The following is a 21778-nucleotide window of genomic DNA, read 5'->3' as shown; positions in this document are numbered from 1 at the left end:
AAATATTATTATTCCTAGAACACGTGGTTCGGACCCCCTCCCCCCAAAACATATTTCTAGATACGTGCCTGGTGACAATCTACTTTGATTCAAACTATCAGCATCTAGACTAGAAATGACAGATGTAACAGCTCTTTATGTAGTTCTTTTTTAACAGAACCTCAGCTTACATTGCATATTTAGAGGCGGTTTTCGCGTTGAAGTGCAAAATTCGATATTATTCTTAAAAATGACAATCGCGAAATTCCGAAACACCGAAAGTTTGCCTCCTTAACTTACCGAAATACATTTAAAAAAACACTTTACTTTGCTTTCCTCAACTTTTCTTGAAAACGAAAACTTCACGACCCTAGACATGTGTAACGAAAAAAAAAATGTTGTTACTTACAGAATTTGTGCGGAAACTCCCACCAGGACATGCGAAGTCGAAGAAACTAGCTGTGTCCTGGCGAAAACAGTTACCCAACGTGGTGGTTGACGCTTGCGCAGAGCAGAGTGGTACGAAGGGCGAGTTCCCGCCCTCATTAAAGAGAGAGCCAGGGGAGGGTGTTTATGAGCAATAACCAAGCCCCCTTCGTGGACCCCCCGTGGCTAATCTCTATCTCTCTCAGCGTCCATCCGTGCCCAGATATCGACGACCGGTCACGCAACTGCAGCTTAGCCACTTGCCAAGAAAACCAACCAGCATTGGATTTGGACTTCGGCGCAAAGGACACTGGGGACAAATTAAGACGCGTAAGGGAGCTTTCAGACCGGAGCGACACTTGTCGCTTGAAAACGACTCTCCAGAAGTAAATTCAACCTTTCCTATCGGAGTGGGCCATGTCGCCTGTCGTTTCGGTCTGAATGCTCCCTAAAAGATCCTGACGATAGCAATATATAAGTATTTGACTTGTTAGATATGTGCACTATATAATGTTGCGTTCATATCTTATGCAATCTGAAATACAGTTATGTTTTTTCTGGCATTGTATTTCCTTCCTTTATCTTCTTTTTCCGAGAGGAAACACAGAAATGTATTTAGCACAAAGGCTCCGGAAACTAAAAGACATTGACATTTCAAGAACAAAATCCGCGTTATAAGTTTCTACCTAGGGCTAGAGTAATTTCGGAGAACGAGTTGGCAACACTGAGGAAACCCTCCCATTGAAGATTGTGTTTCAAGGTCTTGGTCATACTTTGATAGCGTACTAAATTGTTCGCCTATCAATTTCTAAGGCCCGGGTGTCCAGAAACCTCTCCCTTTTCGGCTTCCCCACCATTCCGCCATGCATATTTCATGCGGCAGAAGGGAAAAACTTGACAGGGGGGTAATTTATGCTTTACTGATCCACATTAACTGCATCTCCTACGCGACAACTACTTAATTAATCCGAATGACAAATGCTGATTCTACTGTGATACTATGTACCATTAACCCGAAAACGGATAATACGAAGAGTAAGCCTCAGTATTTTTTTTCCTAGCGGGCTGTAAATGGCTGTTCCCTGACCCATATACACACAAGCGTTAAAATGCTATTTCCTGCAAATTGACGAGCATGAAACCGCACCGTAGCGAGAACACATGTATTTTTTTATGAGTCAAGACGCCAGAGACTCGCTAGTCCGCAAAATGCAGTCCAGGGTGCACTACGTGGAAGGGAGGTTGAAATTTGGGTGTGTTCGAAAAGGGTCACCCTTACACCCCTCGCGATGACCCAGAACGAGATGCTATGACGATGAAAGAGGTAAGAAATAGAATAATACGACCATGTTGAAAGAGTGGAACCTAGCACCCCGGTCTTCATAACGGCACGTCCAACATTTTGATCCCCATTAGACAACTTGATGCACCATTGCAGCAACTAGGGATTCTACAGAGGAGGGTCCTGTCACACACACACAAAAAAAACTGGATCCAATTATGCCTAATCGAAAGAGCATGTCACACTGCACAAGGCAAGATAAAAGGCCATTTCAGACACTTGTTACCAACCCAGGGTTAAAATTATTAACACGTCGACAGTGCTAGGCGGACCGTATCATTTTCACGGTGAATCGATCCGAATATCTTTAGCAGCAGCTGCAACGGAAAAATCATCTTCCCCCAATCGTGGTAGCTGCCAGCTGTCTACCACCCTCACCCCCATTTACACAAACATGGCCGCCATGCCACGCACACCCACGCCAACTTTCGGCTTTTCCACGGGGCAGCATGCGACAAGGAGATTTCAAGATTTACGACCAACTTCAAGGCCTTCGGTCCCCTCCGACACTCGACAGTGACCCCAACAACATGCGGCGGACAAAAAACAGTAGGGAGGGGGCTACGGGAACCTTCAACGCGCCTTTGTTTACGGTAGCTTTTACAGGGTATAACTGGACTTCTGAATCTGAAAGCAAGCGTTTGAGAAGATATGCTGAACACAGGACGAATTCACCCAACCACCTTAGAAAATGCATTTCAGAAATTACTATCTCAAAATATTCATGCGTTACTGCCCCATTCCCTAGAATAATGGCGCTGAACCTAACGTTTTAAACATCTACTACCACATTCTATTTTTCAAGAGGAACATTTGCAACAGAAGCTACTTCTCCGTACCATTTTTTGGCGTTTACTTCTTTCCTTACTCCACCCCTGATTTCTCAAATCTAAGAAAGACCGCTCGTCCAAATTTGCCTACAGTCAGCTTCGTCACAGAGGGTCATATTGTGACAACTGTCCTCTCGCAGGCTATTGTACGAATCTTCAGACACTTTCTGAACCAGTGCCAGCATTGGCTGTCGGCGAATTTTGCTTCTGCTGGAGCGACATTGTTACTCTCCTGAAGAAAATGTGGTCAATAATTTATCTACACACCCTAGGGCGTCTTAAAATTTTTAACAAAATCACAATTTAGTCATCTTGGCTCTATATATACCCCTACACCATCGTTTCTCAACCTATGGGGCGCGACCAACTGCTGGGTCCCGAGGGGGCGTTTGGTGGGTCTCGAAGTCGGGCTCGAGAATTTATTTGCTGTCTTCAAAACCTATTACATTTAAATTACTAAGGTATATTAATAATGTAAATTCAACCCGTGCTGTACGTAGTCTAAACTCTACATTTCTGTTATTCGCGCTCCACCATTGCTCTTTACCGGCATCTCTCAATTTCAGCATCTGTGTTTAGTTAGATGTTAGACTAGTAAAATAATCTTTTAAATTACATATTAACTTTTCTAGAATGAAGTATTTGTAATTTGTTTAAGCAAGCGTAAAACAGAACTTGTTAAAGTACTGGATGTTAGCAAAAATATGATTATAAACTAGGTGCACACCCTACAAGTAATTCTGCCGGCGTCCATGCTTATGGGACCCGGACTGAAAAGGTTGAGAACCACTGCCCTACACCCATTAAATACGAACTTGCACTCCCAGATGAAAAAAATCTATGTAACAAAGGACTTGTAGTTTTTCGTACTTGTGGTTGCGATAATGATAACAATGTGGACGCACATTGAAAGTGGGATGAGAAGAAATAAAGTTGCTACTATGTGAGTATATCGTCACATCAATGACAAAACCGCGAATGTGCAAATTTGGACATTTCAATCAAGTGCAGTTCCTTAGTAATTTTTGTGAAAGATTCCTATATTAACTTATATTACGTAATAAACAATCATAAAGATTTAGCAAACCTGATGGTAAGAGGCCTGCAGGAAGGCCAAGACGAAGATGGAGGGATAACGTCGGGGTGGACCTAAAGGAAATGGGTAAAGATGGAAAAGATTGGACAGATGGAAGGTTTGTGTTGCTGTAGCCATAAACCTTCCAGTTTAAGAATGCTAGAGTTAGCGGTTTTGTGATTGGTACGACGATACCAGAAGCGAGTCCTGTCCAAGACAACCAACATCTATGCATTATGTGAATGGCGCGTGTATCTGGCTGAGTAATTTCACGTCACTAGCACTACTCTTGGACTCTTGATATACCCGTACGAATGAACAGATCATATCTCCGAGCGACCGCTATTTCTTTTTCGGAGACACGGTCTCCATATTGTCTTCCTTGAGGAGGGAGAACATGCAGGAAAGTAGAAAGCGTCGAGACGTACCCAGTCAACCATTCCTTCGTCCTCCTCGTCATCTTCCAGTTGCACCTCCACGTTCCTCATCCTTGCCATGTTCAGGGGTCGAAAGGGTCACAGGGGCATCACACACACACACACACAACACCGAACGCCACAACAACACACACTTGGCGATCGAGTACACTTGCACGCAAGCACAGCACAGGCAAGAGCCGCCAAAACTGCCGCATGTGCCAGTGTTTTCACTCAAGCAGCCTCACCCTCGCACAGCTGTGGCGTTGGGAAAAAGGAAGCAGGGGGGAGGGCCAGACCATTGGGTCCCGACCCGACCAGAAATAACCCTCCTCCCCTCCCTCTTGTGATGCGAGAAGCAAGCCCTGCAGGGGGGAGAGACTTTCAGCAACTCACGAGATCTTTCCCCCCATGGACCGGGCTGGAAACCCAATCGTGGGTTCCATATGTGACATTTCTCCCTCATCGCTTGCCACGTGACACCCCACAATACGCCGGGTGACGTCACCGCGTGCACGCAAGAAAAAAGTGCGTACGAGGGGGCGGCAACGAAGCAGTTTCAGTGCTGCATGAGGAAACGGATTGAATTAGGTCAGTTACCAGATCTCCAGCTCAGGGTGAGATGGACCAAGAACTTGTACATTGACACATATTCCCCCAAGTTTCGAAAAACAAAGTCGTTACTGGGAATGTCGAGTTGAGTTTCCTTTGAAGTTAACTTTATGCACAGAAAGGCTAATCGGGACTGGACCTGCAGTTTAAAGTGGGATCCGAACCACTTGTGCCTCCACCGGGTATCGAACCCGAGACCCCCCTGATTACAAGGCGACGACGTTACCACTACACCACCGAGGAAGCCGACAAGTCTGGTCAATTTAGAAGTCCTCTGAAATATTAGTTTTGCTAGTTCCTGCCATACACTGCGACTAGGTATGCATCTGGCATTTATCCACCCACCCTCAACGAGCTCCCACCAACTGAATGTCTCCACAAAGGTTCAATTTATGGTTATTTTAACGTTAAATTTACGTTTACACCCCATCGGATGGAAAATTGTGGATGAATCCCCGGCGTGAATGAAGTGTAAGGTAACGAAACCAAGACACTGAACTGACGTAAGTGGTTACAATAACCTAGAAACCTTCTAACCGTCTTCCTGAGTGACGTGTACTACAGTTTACCCAAAGGTATGTGGATAAGGGGTGGGTAAAGAGGTGCCGTGGTGGATTTCTTCTTCCACATGATTCAATTCCCCGAAATGCTCTTAAAAATAAAGATTTTTCGTTGTTCCTTTAAGTCATTGCAAGTATATCTCTTCCACCTCAGACAGTAGGCAAGAAGATGACTCTAGCAATGTCGATCAGTCTGGTTGTCTCCCAGAAATAAAGAACCTGGAGTAGCAGAGGAAGAACTGGGTAACAAAATAAACGACAAGGTTTCGACGGCCACCGCGAGTTTATGAGAAACGTTTATTAAAAATATACTATACGTACAAGAACCACATTTGTAGCTATTCTAAATTCTGTACATTAAAAATACACTGAAAATTCCTGTTAGAGCTGGAGCACAGCTAAAATAATGAACGCTTTCAGATCTCAACCACTCCTGGTTCGACCCCCATATGTTTATTATTTATTTATTATCTCAATAGGGTTACAATTAAGCCATACAACATTTCATTTAGACCAACATTAATACAAATAATGACTTGATGCCCTATGTGGTAAAAAATATACAAAAGCAACATCTAAGGAAAATGAGATGAATTTACATGAGTATACAGTATAAAATGTTCTATAGTAGCAATGAAATAAAGAAATTTTGAGAGTTATACACATTTAGAAGAAAGGAAAATGTAAGGGTGTGTGGGTTTGGGTATGAGTGTGTATGAAAATACTGTTCCAAGTACAGGGATGAAAATTTTAAAATATGTGTGTGTGGTGGAAATAGTGGTGGTGGTGGTGGTGGGGGGGGTAAGCACTGAAAATAATATTACTGGGGTTAGAATTTATAGGCATGTGAACGTAGAAGACGACAGAACTGCGCTTTGCTGGTACTGAGTTTGACCTTCGTCGGGAGTGAAATCCAGGTTACAGCTGCTAGGTACGAGAAGGACTTCTGGCCAAATCTGGTTTTGTTAGGTTTGGGAATTACTAGATCTCTATGTAAGGACGATCTGACATTTCGGGTGCTGAACTCTGAGCGGAGCTTAATCCTTTGATGCAATGGAGACGATTTGTTATGTATACTATGGAATACCTTATTCAGGTAGATGTAATGTATTCTCGATGTGACTGTGGGTATGATGTAAATCTTGCGCAATTGTTGAGAATTATATTCTTGGGGGTGCATGTGAATAGTTCTTAAGCAATTGTTTTGGATTGTTTCAAGTTTCTTCAGATGAGTTAAGTTACCGCCATAAATAAGACTAGCACCATACTCGAATACGGGACGGATAAAGGAAAGGTAGAAATGTCTACTAAGATTTCTATTGAAATATTTACGAATTTTTCGAAACAATTCTTTGGAAAGTAATTACTTCCCTCCAAATTGTTCGTGGAGAAGAATTTTCACCAAAATTTAGGTGATTAACTAGGATTGTGAGTTTCTACAATTGAAACCGCGAATTCCTAGCTGTGAAGCCACGGCTGCATCGAGCACCGTTTATTGGCCAGCATTGGCTCTCAACAGGCTGTTGCGTCACGGAGTTTCGCTTAGAAATCTCCATACAGTACTCGGGCAAATGATGGTGTACAGTACATTCCCCTGATATGTAGGTATTGTAACAGAAAACTCAATTACGAAGGCACAACCTTACTTCAAACCTCAAAACGTACAGAAATGAAATTAAACTGTAATAAGGCAATCAATATGCTCTGGTCATTTTTTTGAAAGCCTCAAAGAAGAATGTATTAAATACGTAAGTATGAGCAAAACACATGTGGAAGTTGTACAATACACTAAATCAGGCGGTTCCTTAGTGTTTCAAGATTTTTCTCGGCACCCAAGTCTGAATACAGGCCTATCTAACACTTGTAACGCTCAGTTAGTGTGGTTAAAAAATATAACATATTTCAAATTCAGAAACATTTTACGTGTAAAAAGTACTAGAACCATGTGTGGGCTAACAAGCGTCATTTCAGTGAAAATATTGGGAAATTTCGCGGCGCCCCTGTAAGTCATCCACGGAACTGCACTAAATCCAAAAAAGGAAAATATCACAGAAAAATCTGATTTGTTTGGATTAACAAAACATTCTTGGTTAAGCTTTTTGGTGTCCGCAAAGAAAAAATTGGTACACTTGATAAAATTTGGAAATTTTGACCAAATTCTTTAGCAACAAATGTGTACGGTTACTAAAAAAAATTGTTCTCGTAAACATTTGTTTTCCGCTTGTGGAAACAAATATTTGGTTACCAGAAACTGTTTTTGCCATTTGTAATGCATAAACTAAATGAAACTACTCACGTGGCGAGCACATATTAACTCATCACGCAAAATAAGAAAACGCAATAAGATTGAGACGGACGACGTGTCCTTGTTAATTACATTCTGGCTCCTCCCCTGGTCTACTTGCAGGATGAATCATCATGTCTTCACCCCTGGATGACGTCATATGTTACGTGTCTCGGCACGGTAGAAGTGGTTGCTAATTGTTGGGGGAAAATTCTTCTCCACGAACAATTTGGAGGGAAGTAATTACTTTCCAAAGAATTGTTCCGTTAGATTCTTGAACCTGAAACTCAGAACTGATAATAGGGACGTCAAAAAAGTATCTTACAGTCAACACGCAGAGACAGAATACGTTACTTTCTCACTGGTGAGTAAGATACCGGAAGCAGATGAAAGATGTTGAGAGGAAACGCATTCACGTCAAATTATTTTTTTATTTATTACTTTAAAAATCCTGAATACAGGAAAATCCATTTTACATCAGGATATCAACACGGGAAATGAAACTCACAAATAAGATGTGCGGACGCACACAGCTAAGCCAACATTATTTACTCTTCAGTTGCTTGATGCACGCAGTTTTGGAAGTATATATAGATGGAAGCCCGGAGCGTATTTTAATGAGTTGTAAATGGTCTATAGCAGTGGCGTATAGTGAGTCCAAGATCTGGACTATCTCACTGTCACGTGGTCCTAGGCTATGAACAGAAATAAATTTACCAACTCCTAAGAAATCAGGTTGCCAACCCATAAGAAATCAGGTTGCCAACCCATAGGAAATCAGGTTGCCAACCCATAGGAAATCAGGTTGTCAACCCATAGGAAATCAGGTTGCCAACCCATAGGAAATCAGGTTGCCAACCCATAGGAAATCAGGTTGTCAACCCATAGGAAATCAGGTTGCCAACCCATAGGAAATCAGGTTGCCAACCCATAGGAAATCAGGTTGCCAACCCATAAGAAATCAGGTTGCCAACCCATAAGAAATCAGGTTGCCAAATCATAAGAAATCAGGTTGCCAACCCATAAGAAATCAGGTTGCCAACCCATAAGAAATCAGGTTGCCATCCCATAAGAAATCAGGTTGCCAACCCATAGGAAATCAGGTTGCCAACCCATAAGAAATCAGGTTGCAAACCCATAAGAAATCAGGTTGCAAACCCATAAGAAATCAGGTTGCCAAATCATAAGAAATCAGGTTGCCAACCCATAAGAAATCAGGTTGCCAACCCATAAGAAATCAGGTTGTCAACCCATAGGAAATCAGGTTGCCAACTCATAAGAAATCAGGTTGCCAACTCCAGAATCAGCAACATCATCTCACTGATATGAATAATAATATTTACAATTTCTGATCGATTTTTCTCCTGAATTTTATTCTCTAGACTTCAGGTTTCGCAGATAGCCTATCTAGTCTAGAATATACGCTCCTGGTCTGTAGCCTATATAGAAGTGATATTTGTTATAAGGATACGCGATTCTGGTATTAAGAAGTGAATTGTTATTCATTCATGATTCTGAAAAGAAATATTAGATATGGAACTTGACGGTGAAGAGAAAGATCGTGAATTTGAATAGAATTTCGTGTTTGCAAAAGTTTGCAAGGGTTGGACATGTTTAACTATTCTGATGAAGACATTTACTACTTTTTCTGTTCTTTTTACATTTCTTTCACGAGCCATTGGCCAAATTTAGCAGCAATTGGTAATATTAACCATTTAGTATAACAGCAGATGCTTTCGCTTCCAGTTCAAGTAACGGAGCGAATTAGAACTGGAAGCGCAAGTAAAGGACAAATCAGACTCAACCACAAGAAAACTAAAATCAGGAGAACTGGTACACAGAAGAAAAGCTATTTATCGACTATTTAAATTTACAGCAGGCGAACTGGCTGTAGTCTGTACACACAATTCTTTATGTAACACAAACTAAGCTAGATGGGGCTTACAATCCTCTGATGATGAACGTGATAAGGACCTTGCAATTAGTTCCCATGGAAAAGTGACAAAGGAAGGTTAAGATGCCATGCCACCTGACCTTCAAGGGAAAAGGCAGCAGTGAGGAAAATACACATTGTGTCGGTGTAAATATATTCCGACAACTGCGTAAGGTAATGATCTTGCTTGTGAATAATACGCTAAATAAGTGTTTTAATCGTTGCTGGTGGAACCTGCCACAGCCAGTTGATGGGAATTGTCATTACTAGTGCTCGGAAGTTGAGGAAATATCCTTTTTTTCCCTAGTGTCCGAAGACGAGGCCCAACATAATATATGTTCATTTTGGGTCATTGTAGGCCAGAAAAAGGTGGGTTTTATTTGTCCTTTTTTTGCCTTTTTCGGAGTTTTTTTTGGCTTATTGGCCCTTTTTTAGCCTTTGTTTAGGTCTTAAACATCTTTTTTTCTTCCAACTTCACCTTCTTTCGACTACGTTTTTACTGCCCATTCTCAATTCGAATCATCATCAGTTCATCACCTCTTAAACATCCTTTCTGTAGTAAAGAAATAAAAAGAAAGAAATAAAGAAATATATTTGAACCACCCCTGAAACGAGAGAAAAACATTTTTGGACGACTGAAGCAGGTACGGTACAAGGTCCTTTAACCCTAACTTGTCTGGAAAGTGGCAACTTTCTCTTGTTTTGAACCTTTCAGTTTTTTCGCACTGTGTGTTCCATACCACCAGAATTTTGTATTTTTTTCATTAAATATGTAATTAAATGAAGTTATTAATTAATTTGGATCACATTTATACGTCCTTTTTTCCGTTTTTAGATCCTTTTTTATATTTATATTTTTTATAGGTCTTTTTTTTTTGGCAATTTATAGGTCTTCAACTTCCGAGCCGTAGTCATCACACTGTCAGTTAAAAAAACTGGAGCTCAGCATCACGTACTGCACGTAACCCAACAGTCTGTCTGTTGGTAGGAGAAGTCTGAATATAAATTACAACTTTCTCGTGGAATTAATATCCGCAAGATGAGACCGGCCGTAAAATTTCTAGACGAACAATAAACCGGATATCTTGAAGACGCAGCACAGACTAATAATATTAACTACCCGAATCAAAGTTTTAAAAACAGCATTTCTCTAAAAGCGTCTTTCTCCGATTTAATGAGAAACTGCCTGCTTCAGTCTTTACAGCCAGCTCCCCTTCTCAGACGTTGCCCATAAATACATAAATAAACCAAGCGAGGAAGTAGTCCCAGGTGCGTTTCTCCTCTCCTTCGCCATTCTATTGTACGTGCGCATGCGCAGTGGGATAAAGGGCGCCTGCGAGCATTCTCGAACTCCATTACTCGATGAAATCCAAGTAAAACAGAATATGGGGATGCAATAGGGGAGAAAATTGTTTTCTGGGTCTTCTATTCCGAAATTATTATGGTGTTGTAGGTATTGTCGAAGAGCGTGACAAATTTCCTTAGCTACTAAATCGAAAAGTTAGTTCATGCAGAGCATATCGCACAGAAGATTGATTGATTGATTTCACAGTTTTGGATGCGTAGGTGTGTGGCCATCTTGCACCCTTCAGTATATGCTGGAAAATAGCCTCTTCTATCTAAATTCTTATTAAAAAGGTGCGTAAAAAGCCCCTTGGGAAAAATTAAAAGTGCAAGACCAGTTCTCCAAAACCTAAAAACGATTCTTAAAACATTGTCGTCTTCTCCCAACAGGGATGATAAACAGCTGGTAAATTGCTGATGAGAAGGGAACGGATTTATATGTAAATACATATTTATGTATCAAGCTGAAGTCAGTTACATCTTGTATTATCTTTGCGCATCATGACATCTACAGTAAAAAAAAATCAGTTTCTATTTTCCATATTTTTACATATATTAGGTTTTGGCTCATATTTCACATATTTTAGTTGTTCTTACATATTATTTCCATATTTCAGAACATTTCTCAACATATACTCCATATTTGCGCAATAACTACATGTCCCCGTGTGACCAAAAGAGTTGGTTCAATCTCTTGCGAAAAACTGACAAATTTGAAATACACTTCCTTTATTTCTTGCGATATTTAACGCAGTTTTAGTCCATCTTAAGAGACACAACAGAGGGAAATTCACGTTCGAACACTTACAACAAAATTTTGTTATTCATTGTTTACATAACAGAAAATACAAAGACATTTTGTGTTGTTTGACGATGTCAATGTAATTCATGTAGTGTCTTATATTATTAAAAACTTAAATTTTTTTACAAATTGAAGTCCATATTTAACTTCATATTTTTGTGAAAATAACTGAATATGTATTTACATATGTAGCACATTTTTACTACATACAAATCCGTGCCCTGCTAATGAGGCTCCTGGGGGAAGAAGCCCGCAAAGAAATCTGCTCCCGTTTGGAACTTCTACGAGATGTGTGTGAAGAAGTAGTTTCGTCCTCTCCAAAAAAATGTATATGGTTCCCGCATATGCTATATACATTACTTAACCCTCAAAGAAGGGCATTATATCCTGAGTGTATGTAACCATATTCACATAACTTTGAGTCGGCCCCTGTGGCGGAGTGGTTAGCACAGCACGAAAGAACTCCAGGGGTTCCGGGTACGAATCCCGGCTTGGGCATGGATGTTTCTTAGTGTCCATTCATTAATTTCATCATATCATCACTCATCCCCATCTTTTCAAATTGGCCAAAAGTGGCATAAGAAGTAAAATAAAGCAAATCGATCAATCAACCTGAACTTTGCAATTACGTCAAAGGAAAAGCATGACCTGTTCATAGTAGACGAACCAGTCCATTGGTATGTGCGAATAAGCCTCACAAAACAATTTTGCTTCCTGTACAATGTTCAACTTATTTACCAAAGCCACGAACAGGGAATGCAATGTCGATCCTTGATGCTGACAAATCATTTACCCCTCCCTTCTGCACTTTCGATCATTCCACGTGGCATCAAAATAAAGTTGACGTGTGCTGAAAAAGGAAATGCATAACGGATGTATAGGCGACCATTAAACATAATGGAAAAAGGAAAAGAAAGAAAAGTTCTGCAGAGGATTGACAGTCTTTACACTAAAACATCATTGTGCCTTCAATTTTTAATCGCAATTACAAAACCAATAGCAAAGAATAACAGACAAATCAAAACGGTTCTCGAAACTCTGGATAGCCTCGATAACAGGCGTAATGTTGGCCTGTGCATATTATTGAAGAATTAAAAGCAAGAAGAGGCACGTGGCTTACGGTATAGACGGGAGTGTGATTGGAATGCGTAATGCAATCATAATCTGTAATATCGGGGACTATGAAGCTTGTAATCCCGGGATTTCGGGACGGGAATTCCAATCAAACGCAGGCTTGTGCGGCCTGTCATTCCTCGTTTCCAAGCGACACGTGTCGCCTGTCGCTTCGGTGTGAATTCTCCCCAAGTTTCTCTTCTCGATTTTGCACAGGTCGCTTTCTGTCTCTTTTGGCAAATCGCCCAGTGGAGGCAGGGATGCCCACAGGGGGGTTTGCGTCAAGAGAATATTTTTTTTTGGGGGGGAGGGGATTATACCAATTCTATAACTTCACGCAAAAATGGGGGGAATCCTTTCGTTTGATTGACATATTGATTTTTAGTTTTGGTTATTATGTTTAGTTTTTCTACATTACCTGCGGGTGATCTCGGCGATAGGGTTGAAATGAAACACTAGCTCTTATGCCTTTAGAATCGGTTTGGATGGGGGGACGTGCTATTCGCATTAATACAAGATTAGTCGAGCATCCAAACTGTGAAGAATAAGGTTCAGTACACTAACAATGGCAGTGAGCCTGAGGTGTTTTGTTAACAAACATGACAGTGAGCCTAAAGTACCTAAAGTAAACATATATTGCTTTACTATGTCTATTATATTTATATATTATATTTATTGTTCCGCAAATTTTGTCTGACCAAAATAATTTGAGTAATTAATTCGGCATAAAGGGGAGGGGGCGAATGTTCTTCCTTTTTGGGGGGAGTGCGTCATATGCCCCTGAGTGGAGGCACATGGTGGTTGGAATCCCAAAGGGCGGAGTGGATTCCAGCCTACACAAGATAGCCTACAAGAGGAACTTTCAAAAGTCAGTCAGGATTTTGGCACGGCAAGAGTTTCCATCTGAGCCACACACACACACGATAGAGAGAGAGAGTGGGGAGAAACAAAGACAATAACAGCGATGGCCTTCGAAAGAGCGCCCAACAAAATTGATTGATTGATTTTACTTCGCTTCTTGTTCCACTTTTGGCTAATTTGTGAAGTTGCGAAGATGGGGATGAGTGGTGATATGATGAAATTGATGAATGGACATTCACAAACATCCATGCCGAGGCCAGGATTCGAACCCGGGACCCCTGGCGTCGCAGCGAGATGTGCTAACCACTTCGCCACGGGGGCCGGTTACAGACCAACAACAGACCTTGTCCATCCTCGATGCGTCTGGTAATAGGCAATTTGCTTATTCGCATTATTGAACTTGACTGTGCCGTTGTAGCGGAAATTACCGGTAAACAATACGGAGACATCAACTATAGGAACATGTTGAAACTTGTTCGACATTCCTCCTCTTCGCTTCAGCCACCTTACCTCGTAATTCACTGAAGCCAGAGATAAAAATCGCATTCTTCGGCTGGAAGGAGAGGAGACGGCCACCCACAACCCGCGCACATATTTCACGTCACAGGCGACGACTCGGAAAACTATAGCGAGAAGCAACAAAGGCCGTGCCACTACGATTCGTTTGTTTAGCAGCGAAAAAAGAAGAAGCGTCCCCGTGGCAAGGTTTCCTCCTGACCACGAATGCATCACGTTCAAGTCGCTTCTGGAAAGACTGGTTTCGAAATTAAAACTTGCCTTCGCTGTAGAGCGGCATGCATAATCATAAAACAGGTTCAGGAATGTGCAATACACAAAATTCAATGTGGAAAACTACTGTACCTGCCATCCACTTGTTGCTGCTACTCTGCACAACTGAGGTATTTTAATAAAGCAAAATACTTAGCATTTAACTATCTCTTCTCGGTCTCGTCTTACAAAATGGGAGTGGATTTCGCTCGGGCGCCAAATAGTTCGCACGGTTAACGCTAGATTGCGTTAGGAATCGAATCGAATTATTCGAGCGAATAATGCTTGAACAGGCAAAACAATCGGTATACGCTCGAAGAATATGTTTGTGGCAGTGGCGTATGCTGAGTCAAAGACCTGGACTAGCTGTGGAGGAAGGGAGAAGACAAGGCTCATTCTTGACGTCTTCATTTCTTCAAGGAAGTCAGGTTGCCATCCCAACGGTTGTCAGGTTGCCAACTCCTAGGAATTCACGTTGCCAACTCCTAGGAATTCACGTTGCCAACTCCAAAGAATTCACGTTGCCAACTCCAAAGAATTCACGTTGCCAACTCCAAAGAATTCAGATTGCCAACTCCAAAGAATTCAGATTGCCAACTTCAGAATCGCCATTATCTTCATTTTGAAATCAGGTTAATTCACAGTTTCTAATAGATTTTTCTTTAGTATTTTACTTTCAAGACTTCAGGCTTCGCAGATAGCGTAGCTAGCCTGGAACATACGCTCCTGGTTTGTGGTAGTAGCCCTTCAATATGGATCGTGAAGTGAAAGACGCAGTGAAATTGGACAATATCCGAGAGACTGCATTTCCATTCGATATCTAGTTAGTAACCACTGCAGCTGGTTGACTGCACAAGTATTGGGTATTATAGCAGCCATATTCTGAAGACGAACTTTCTACGCATAAACACATGTGTGAGCGCAGACAGCGGCAGGGGGAGGGAGGTGGGTGGCTTCCTGTCCGTGGCAGCTGCAGACGCAGCACGTGTCTTGGTCTGACAATGGCCATCCCCTTCTTCCGGCACGAGCTCCTTGTCTAGGTACCCGATCGAGGCTTGTCACCAGGGCTATTCCTCCAACATCTGCCATCCAGCTTTCGGGAGAAGGGGGGCACCCCTCCCCCATCTAGTCCCTACTCCTTCCAAGAGGGTTGCTACCAGAATCCATGCGTTCCTGTTGTGTGGATTTACATTAATTATGTGTAACACTTAGGAAGAATAAACAAGGTTCTCAAATAATAGAAAAAAATGCCCAGTAAAAGTATCAAAGTATTTGCATTTAAATGGATTATGCATAACCTGCAGCACAGGACTACGCTTTTGAAAAGAATCTGAAACCGCTAAAGGCTTAGAACTGAAGAATAGGCCACCACTGCAGCGCCAAATACGAGCAGTAGATAAAACTATGAACACTTCTGTGCCCCCTGTTATCAACTTTGTTTTTCACCATAGAAATCACATAGCATTTTAAAAAGTTCTTACATTTACATTTCCACGATTTCAAACAAATGAACAACAAGCGATCAAGTGTGCATTTGAAGCTTTCTGCGTCTTGTGAGCTGTGTTGCTCGTTTAATTGGCGCTTTCGAACTGCACTAGGTGACGTCACTTCCGACAAGACCACAAGTCTGCTGTTTGTACCTTTCGGACACAGCCTAGGACGATACGCGAGTCCGAAAAGAACACAAACAGCAAATATAACCTTGCTATAACGCCGGCATGTTCCTGCTACTGATCAAAACCGTATTTCAAAATCTGGCACGGAAGCAATGGTGCTAGTGAAGAGTGTCACTGGGGTGGTAAGGCCGTTGTTCTAACAGCGCCGGGGGTGAGGAAAGAGGAGAGGAAGACTACAGTTTGCATATTACCGAGGTTTCATATATCTCGGCATAATGTGGTCCGGAAAATAATCTACTTGCAAATGCATTTGGAACAACTCCAATCGCTTGCAAACACATCGAAAACAATGCCGACCACTTGCAATTTGAGAACGCTTCACAAAGAACTCTGGCCATTTGCGAACACTTCGGAAACGATACCGACCGCTTGAGAACGCTTCGGAAACAATGCCGACCGCTTGAGAACGCTTCGGAAACAATGCCGACCGCTTGCGAACGCTTCGGAAACAATGCCGACCGCTTGAGAACGCTTCGGAAACAATGCCGACCGCTTGCGAACGCTTCGGAAACAATGCCGACCGTTTACGAACACTTCGGAAACAATGCCGACCGCTTGCGAACGCTTCGGAAACAAGAACCAAACGCTTTCAAACGCTCCGGAAACAACGCCGAAAGCTTGAAAACGATTCGATAACAACACTATGCAAAATGCTTGGTGACGTACACGTACAGTGGGATCCACTTGTATTGCTCGGCAAATAGTCCATGACTATTTTCATTATTTTTTCTCTTACACTGTGTGATTTTAAGCGATGGATTTTTATGTATGCTGGTGCAGAAGTTGTCAACAGCTTGCTTTCAGTTTTCTTCTAATTCTTGAAGCTCCTATTGGGTCAAATAAAGTGCAGGAACAGGGTGATGGACAATTTGCACGGCAATATTCATGGATCCCACCGTACGTACGGCAGAACCGTTCACAATTTACATTTTTGTTGAATGAAATCGCATTTTCTATTATTCCCTATACTTCTCTATGATAACAATGGTTCATTACAATTAATTTGTGGCCGGATACAATGCATATATTATCCCAGATCAAACGTGGAACACGAGAGTTTGCTACCAATTTACAGATCATACCGCACAATATAGGAATTAATTACGAAAGGGAGAGAAGATATACGCGTTCACGACATGCGAGGTTTTGTCCCACAGCATTGGATTATCCAGCACCTTGCCTTTCCCACCGTGGCCGTTGTTCCGTGTAAATCCCATTCATCAGAGGTTATTGCCAACGCGAGGTCAAGACGGTAGCGTGGGATGGGAAGGAGCAGCGACCGAACTGCAGCCATATTGTACAATGAAGGAAGACGCCTGCAATTATTAAACATTTTATTAAAAACCTGTAATTTACCAGCCAACATTTCTACCGGATAGAGATATCATTTGCAAGAGATTACTCGCTCCGGTGTTAAATTACTATGCACTATTATCCTCGTGTATTATAACAAGAAACTTTGGAAACTTGCTACTACAACGGATATGAAACATGGTTCCTTACATTAAAAGAGGAACACACATTAGTTCTTTTCTGAAGAAACTCAAATGTCAACCTGTTCGAAATAGTACACCCTGGACAAGGACGTATTTAGGGCGGGGGTCCAGGGGGTCCGGACCCCCGCCCCCCCCAAAGGTTTACTAAGTACAAAAATTAAATAATGAAAATAATGGATTAATGAAATAACTAAAATTAAATAATGAAAAATATACTTGCTGTTTAATCGAGGGTAATTTATTTCCTGCAATCTTATTGGAAGGAAAGGATTATATTGTGATCATACGACTTGGAATGACAGTAGAAGATTCATGCAAGATGTATTACTACTTGCAACGTAACATTAATAAAATATCACCAGGAACTTTACTTTTCGTCAACTGTATCTAACATCATTTTTTATATTCAATAAATATTCAATTCTTTATCTATTTTACATTAATTTCCTTGACAGGGCAGGGTTTTTTAACAAATTTTCCCGACCTTAACTACACGTAAGCTAGATAATGAATACGTTCTGTCATATTACTATTCTTATGCCATCCTTTTACCTATTCGTGTAATAAAAATATATTTATTAATTTGAATATTTTAATATAATAATTATTTTTGTTTAAACATTATTATTATTATTTTGAGATACTTGGTTCGAATTCCCCCCGAAACATATTTCTAGATACGTGCCTGGCCCCGCCGGACTGCATTCTACGCTCTAGAAAAGTTCTGCATGGAGCTCATGTTTTGTCGTACACGTATGCTTGTGAGAGTTCCTTCATCCACCTCACCTTATCACCATTCATCCCCATTGTCGTGATTAGACAAAAGGGGCAGAAAAGCAACATAAAATAACACGGTGAACATTCTAGGACCATGTTAAAATACACGTATAATCCCCGGTTTTTAAGGAGAACTTTCCAAAAATTCAATCATACGCGTATTACCGCCTCTCACCACACATACACACAGATATATTAACAATGTAAAAGGTTTGTGTGATTCCGATGTATCCAAACATTTTAATTCAGTTCAAACCCAAGGCACAAATGTTACGAGATATACTAATCTATGAGAAATTGTTAATTGTATAATAATTTCAAACTCAAATTTACCTAATCAACTTCAAGATATCTTATCTTGAAATAATCTTCCGTCTGTTACCGAATCACACTTCAATATATTGTTCTGCAAAGGACACTTACAAAGTAAAACAGACGGAGAGAATTCTGTTTCATTTTCCACGCAGCATTCTTCTCCTTCTCGATAAAAGAAAAGCTAAATTGTGAAAAACTTGCCTTGGGTCATTTATAAATATGTTTAAATTCACTGGGATATGGATTAATAAAAGCAGCAATGGAGTTTCTACAGAGAAAAATTCACATAGTATTCACGGAATTCAAGGAGTGAGTGAGTAGCCACCCTGAATAAACTAAATCAATCAACAGCTAAAACCTCTGACAGGTACAGTATTTGTATCTAGAACAGGTGAAACAGGTAAATGAACTATTACATACATGAATAGTCTATGTCATTGTTCTCAACCTTCATGAGGCCGCGGGTCGGCAAATTCTTTTTTCTTTTCTTTTTTTTTAGTCGATGCCCCGATCCCAAGAATTTTACTCCTACATGCCATTAGAATTTTTAAAACTTTGCACATTAATTAATGCGCCATTGAAATTCATAAAGAAATTATGGTATAATCAAAGAGTAATAATTCGGTTATGTCTAGGCTTGTAGACCAATATAAATAATGAAAAGATTCTCTCAGGCTATCGACCAGGTGAGTTGAATTTCAATTTTCCTTTATTAAAGGACGAGGTTCAGCCTGCGGCTGTTCTACCACCTAACCCCGTTGGATACTTATACATACTAAATATATACTACATACTAAATGTTTGTACAATAACAAACAAAGAAAGAGACAAAAGGAAGACACAGAAAGAACAAATACAAAATTGAAACAACGGCTTGTCTACACACTAAAAAAGAAAAAAAGACTGAAAACAAATACACAAAGGATACACACATTAATTGACACAATTGTGCTTGGTGTGATATAGTTAATACAAATTAATATTAGGTGTAAAACATATAAATGTTCTCAATATACGAAAAGGACAAAGTATCGTCAAGGGTTGGCAACATGTAAGGGGAAAAGTAAACAAACAAAAATGAAAATACTTGTTTTTAGAAAGTTGGTGCAGTTGTGGAAAAGATTCCAAGCTTTTGAGAGCAAACCAAACGTCACTCTCATCTTTTCCACAACTCACCTGATCGATAGCCCGAGAGAATCTTTTCATCATTCCTCGCCAAGGAAAGCTTCAAGTCTTACTTCAAATATCAATAGTATTTGTTGAGGACAATTACTGAAGAAACTAACCGCCGGTCCGATGGTTGAGGACCACTGGGTCTACATCAATCATAATATTATAATAATTACGATTGCTCATTTACCTGCTCGCGTCTACTGGCAGCATATGCATTCTCAGAGGAACAAAAATTCAAAGTTAATGGATAATGCGCTCCCTCCTTGCACTCACTACATCTCTCAATGCAAACTGAGCATTGGAGATTGGAGACACTCATGTCGCAGTGTACACTGAGTGAACAGTGTACAGGTAACTAAAAATGTGGCAAATGAATTCGACGAACAGGGACCCAAAAACAAGGGGAAACAGCTATTCCAATCATGAACGTGACTTTTCTGGTGTCGATAGAATCGCAGTACATTCATGCAATACTCACATTATGGGGGAAGTCCGTTAAGAATGTGGTCTGTTTTACGATGCCCGGACGTCCTGCTCGACTTCTGTTTGCTACGCTGTATGAGAAATTAAGCGTGATTTAACCACTACCTAAAGCAAAAAAGATATAATCCTCTACAAAAGATTCAGATATCGAATCGATGATATTAGTGTATACTTTCTTACGTCACGCGAATTATAACTACGTCAGTATCACTGCATCACGAGTCCAGAGTACTTTATAACTGGACAGAATTACGAAGATCCTAATTATTTTAAAAAGTACATTATGTATTTATCTCATCAACATGCTTTTCGACGCTATTTACGAATTGGTGCAATAGAGTGTGAAATCCTGAGGGGATTTCACCCCCCCCACCAAAAAATTACGGGTGGGGGAGAATTTTTGTTACAACAAACACATACTTTTAATTCAAATATACTTTACTAAGAATAATATCGAAAACACACACACAAAGTAGTGTAGTTGTGAGTGTTCAATGCTTTTTCTCTCTCAAGAGATCATTAACAAATCTACATCAATAAAAACTTGCACATAATAAAACCACTTCAACTATTTCATAATTTATTAACATCTTTGACAAGTTAATAAAGAACTAGTTTGCTACTTTACAATATCTGATATATTTAAAAGTAACAAATTTATTTATTTTTGTGTAATTAATAATAATATATTTTTAATTAAGTAATATATTGTTACTTTTAATAACATTATAAATATGCATATCGTATAATTTATGTGTGTTTTTGTGGGGGGAGGGGGTTTGTAGATTAAGATCTTTCTCCCCCCCCCACCAGTCTTAAATGATTTCGCACCCTGGTGCATCACAACACTAATGTTCATGATAAAATGTATTCCTCTCCAATCCCACATCTCAGCTTATCTTCTGAATGTTCCCCAGGCTCTATAGCCTTAACTGCGCCACGTAAATAAAAAAAAAAATAAAGTCGAAATAAATAAATAGATTTATTGCAGCGATCCAAGGGAAGTTTTATATAAGTTCATGCATTTACAATGTGAAATTAGGGCCTCCTGTTAGCGTAATGGTAAAGTCGTCGCCTTGTACTCAAGGGGTTCTGGGTTCGATAGCCAGTAGAGTGTGTAATCCGGCTCCAACCTTAAACTGCAAGTACAATCAACGGCAAATGAATTAGGAGAAAAAAGATTTTCTCGACGAAAAATGAGTTGGCAATGCTGCGAACACCGAGGCATTTGAGATAAGACGCTTGAGGAGCCTCAAGCAAAGTTTTCTCAACGCACAACTTCAGTACCGAAGGTCATGTCGATTGGCAACTTTCGGGAGCATGTTGTCTGTCTACCTCTACACAGTTCTCCCCAAATGCCTGTTTGAAAATGATCTGGTGGTCACTTTTTTTTGCCAACGTAGTTCTGACATTGCAGTAATGTTACAATATTTTTTTTCTTATTTTGCTTTGTCTTTACGACACATTTATAATTTATCGCAACTATGAGGATGGATGATAATTACATTAAATT

The 21778-nt window shown here is 40.5% G+C and overlaps 1 protein-coding gene across 4 annotated transcripts in view; it reads right to left on the bottom strand.

Moving 5' to 3' along the window:
- LOC145981531 (uncharacterized) overlaps positions 1 to 21778 on the bottom strand; it is a 230463-nt gene that overhangs the window by 67488 nt on the left and 141197 nt on the right. The window contains exon 1 of one of the 4 annotated variants that reach the window (XM_083114835.1): positions 4081 to 4141. The exons of the other annotated variants lie outside the window; for them this stretch is intronic. Within the exon in view, the coding sequence (XP_082970961.1) occupies positions 4081 to 4140 (60 nt within the window). The 5' untranslated portion in view covers position 4141. Of the gene's footprint in view, positions 1 to 4080; positions 4142 to 21778 lie in introns of those variants that run through there. 4 annotated transcript variants of the gene reach the window in all.

This window comes from Lepisma saccharinum, chromosome 29 (genome assembly GCF_977018435.1).
Source record: "Lepisma saccharinum chromosome 29, izLepSacc3.1, whole genome shotgun sequence".
NCBI lineage: Eukaryota > Metazoa > Arthropoda > Insecta > Zygentoma > Lepismatidae > Lepisma > Lepisma saccharinum.
This window is presented reverse-complemented; position numbering and strand designations above follow the sequence as displayed.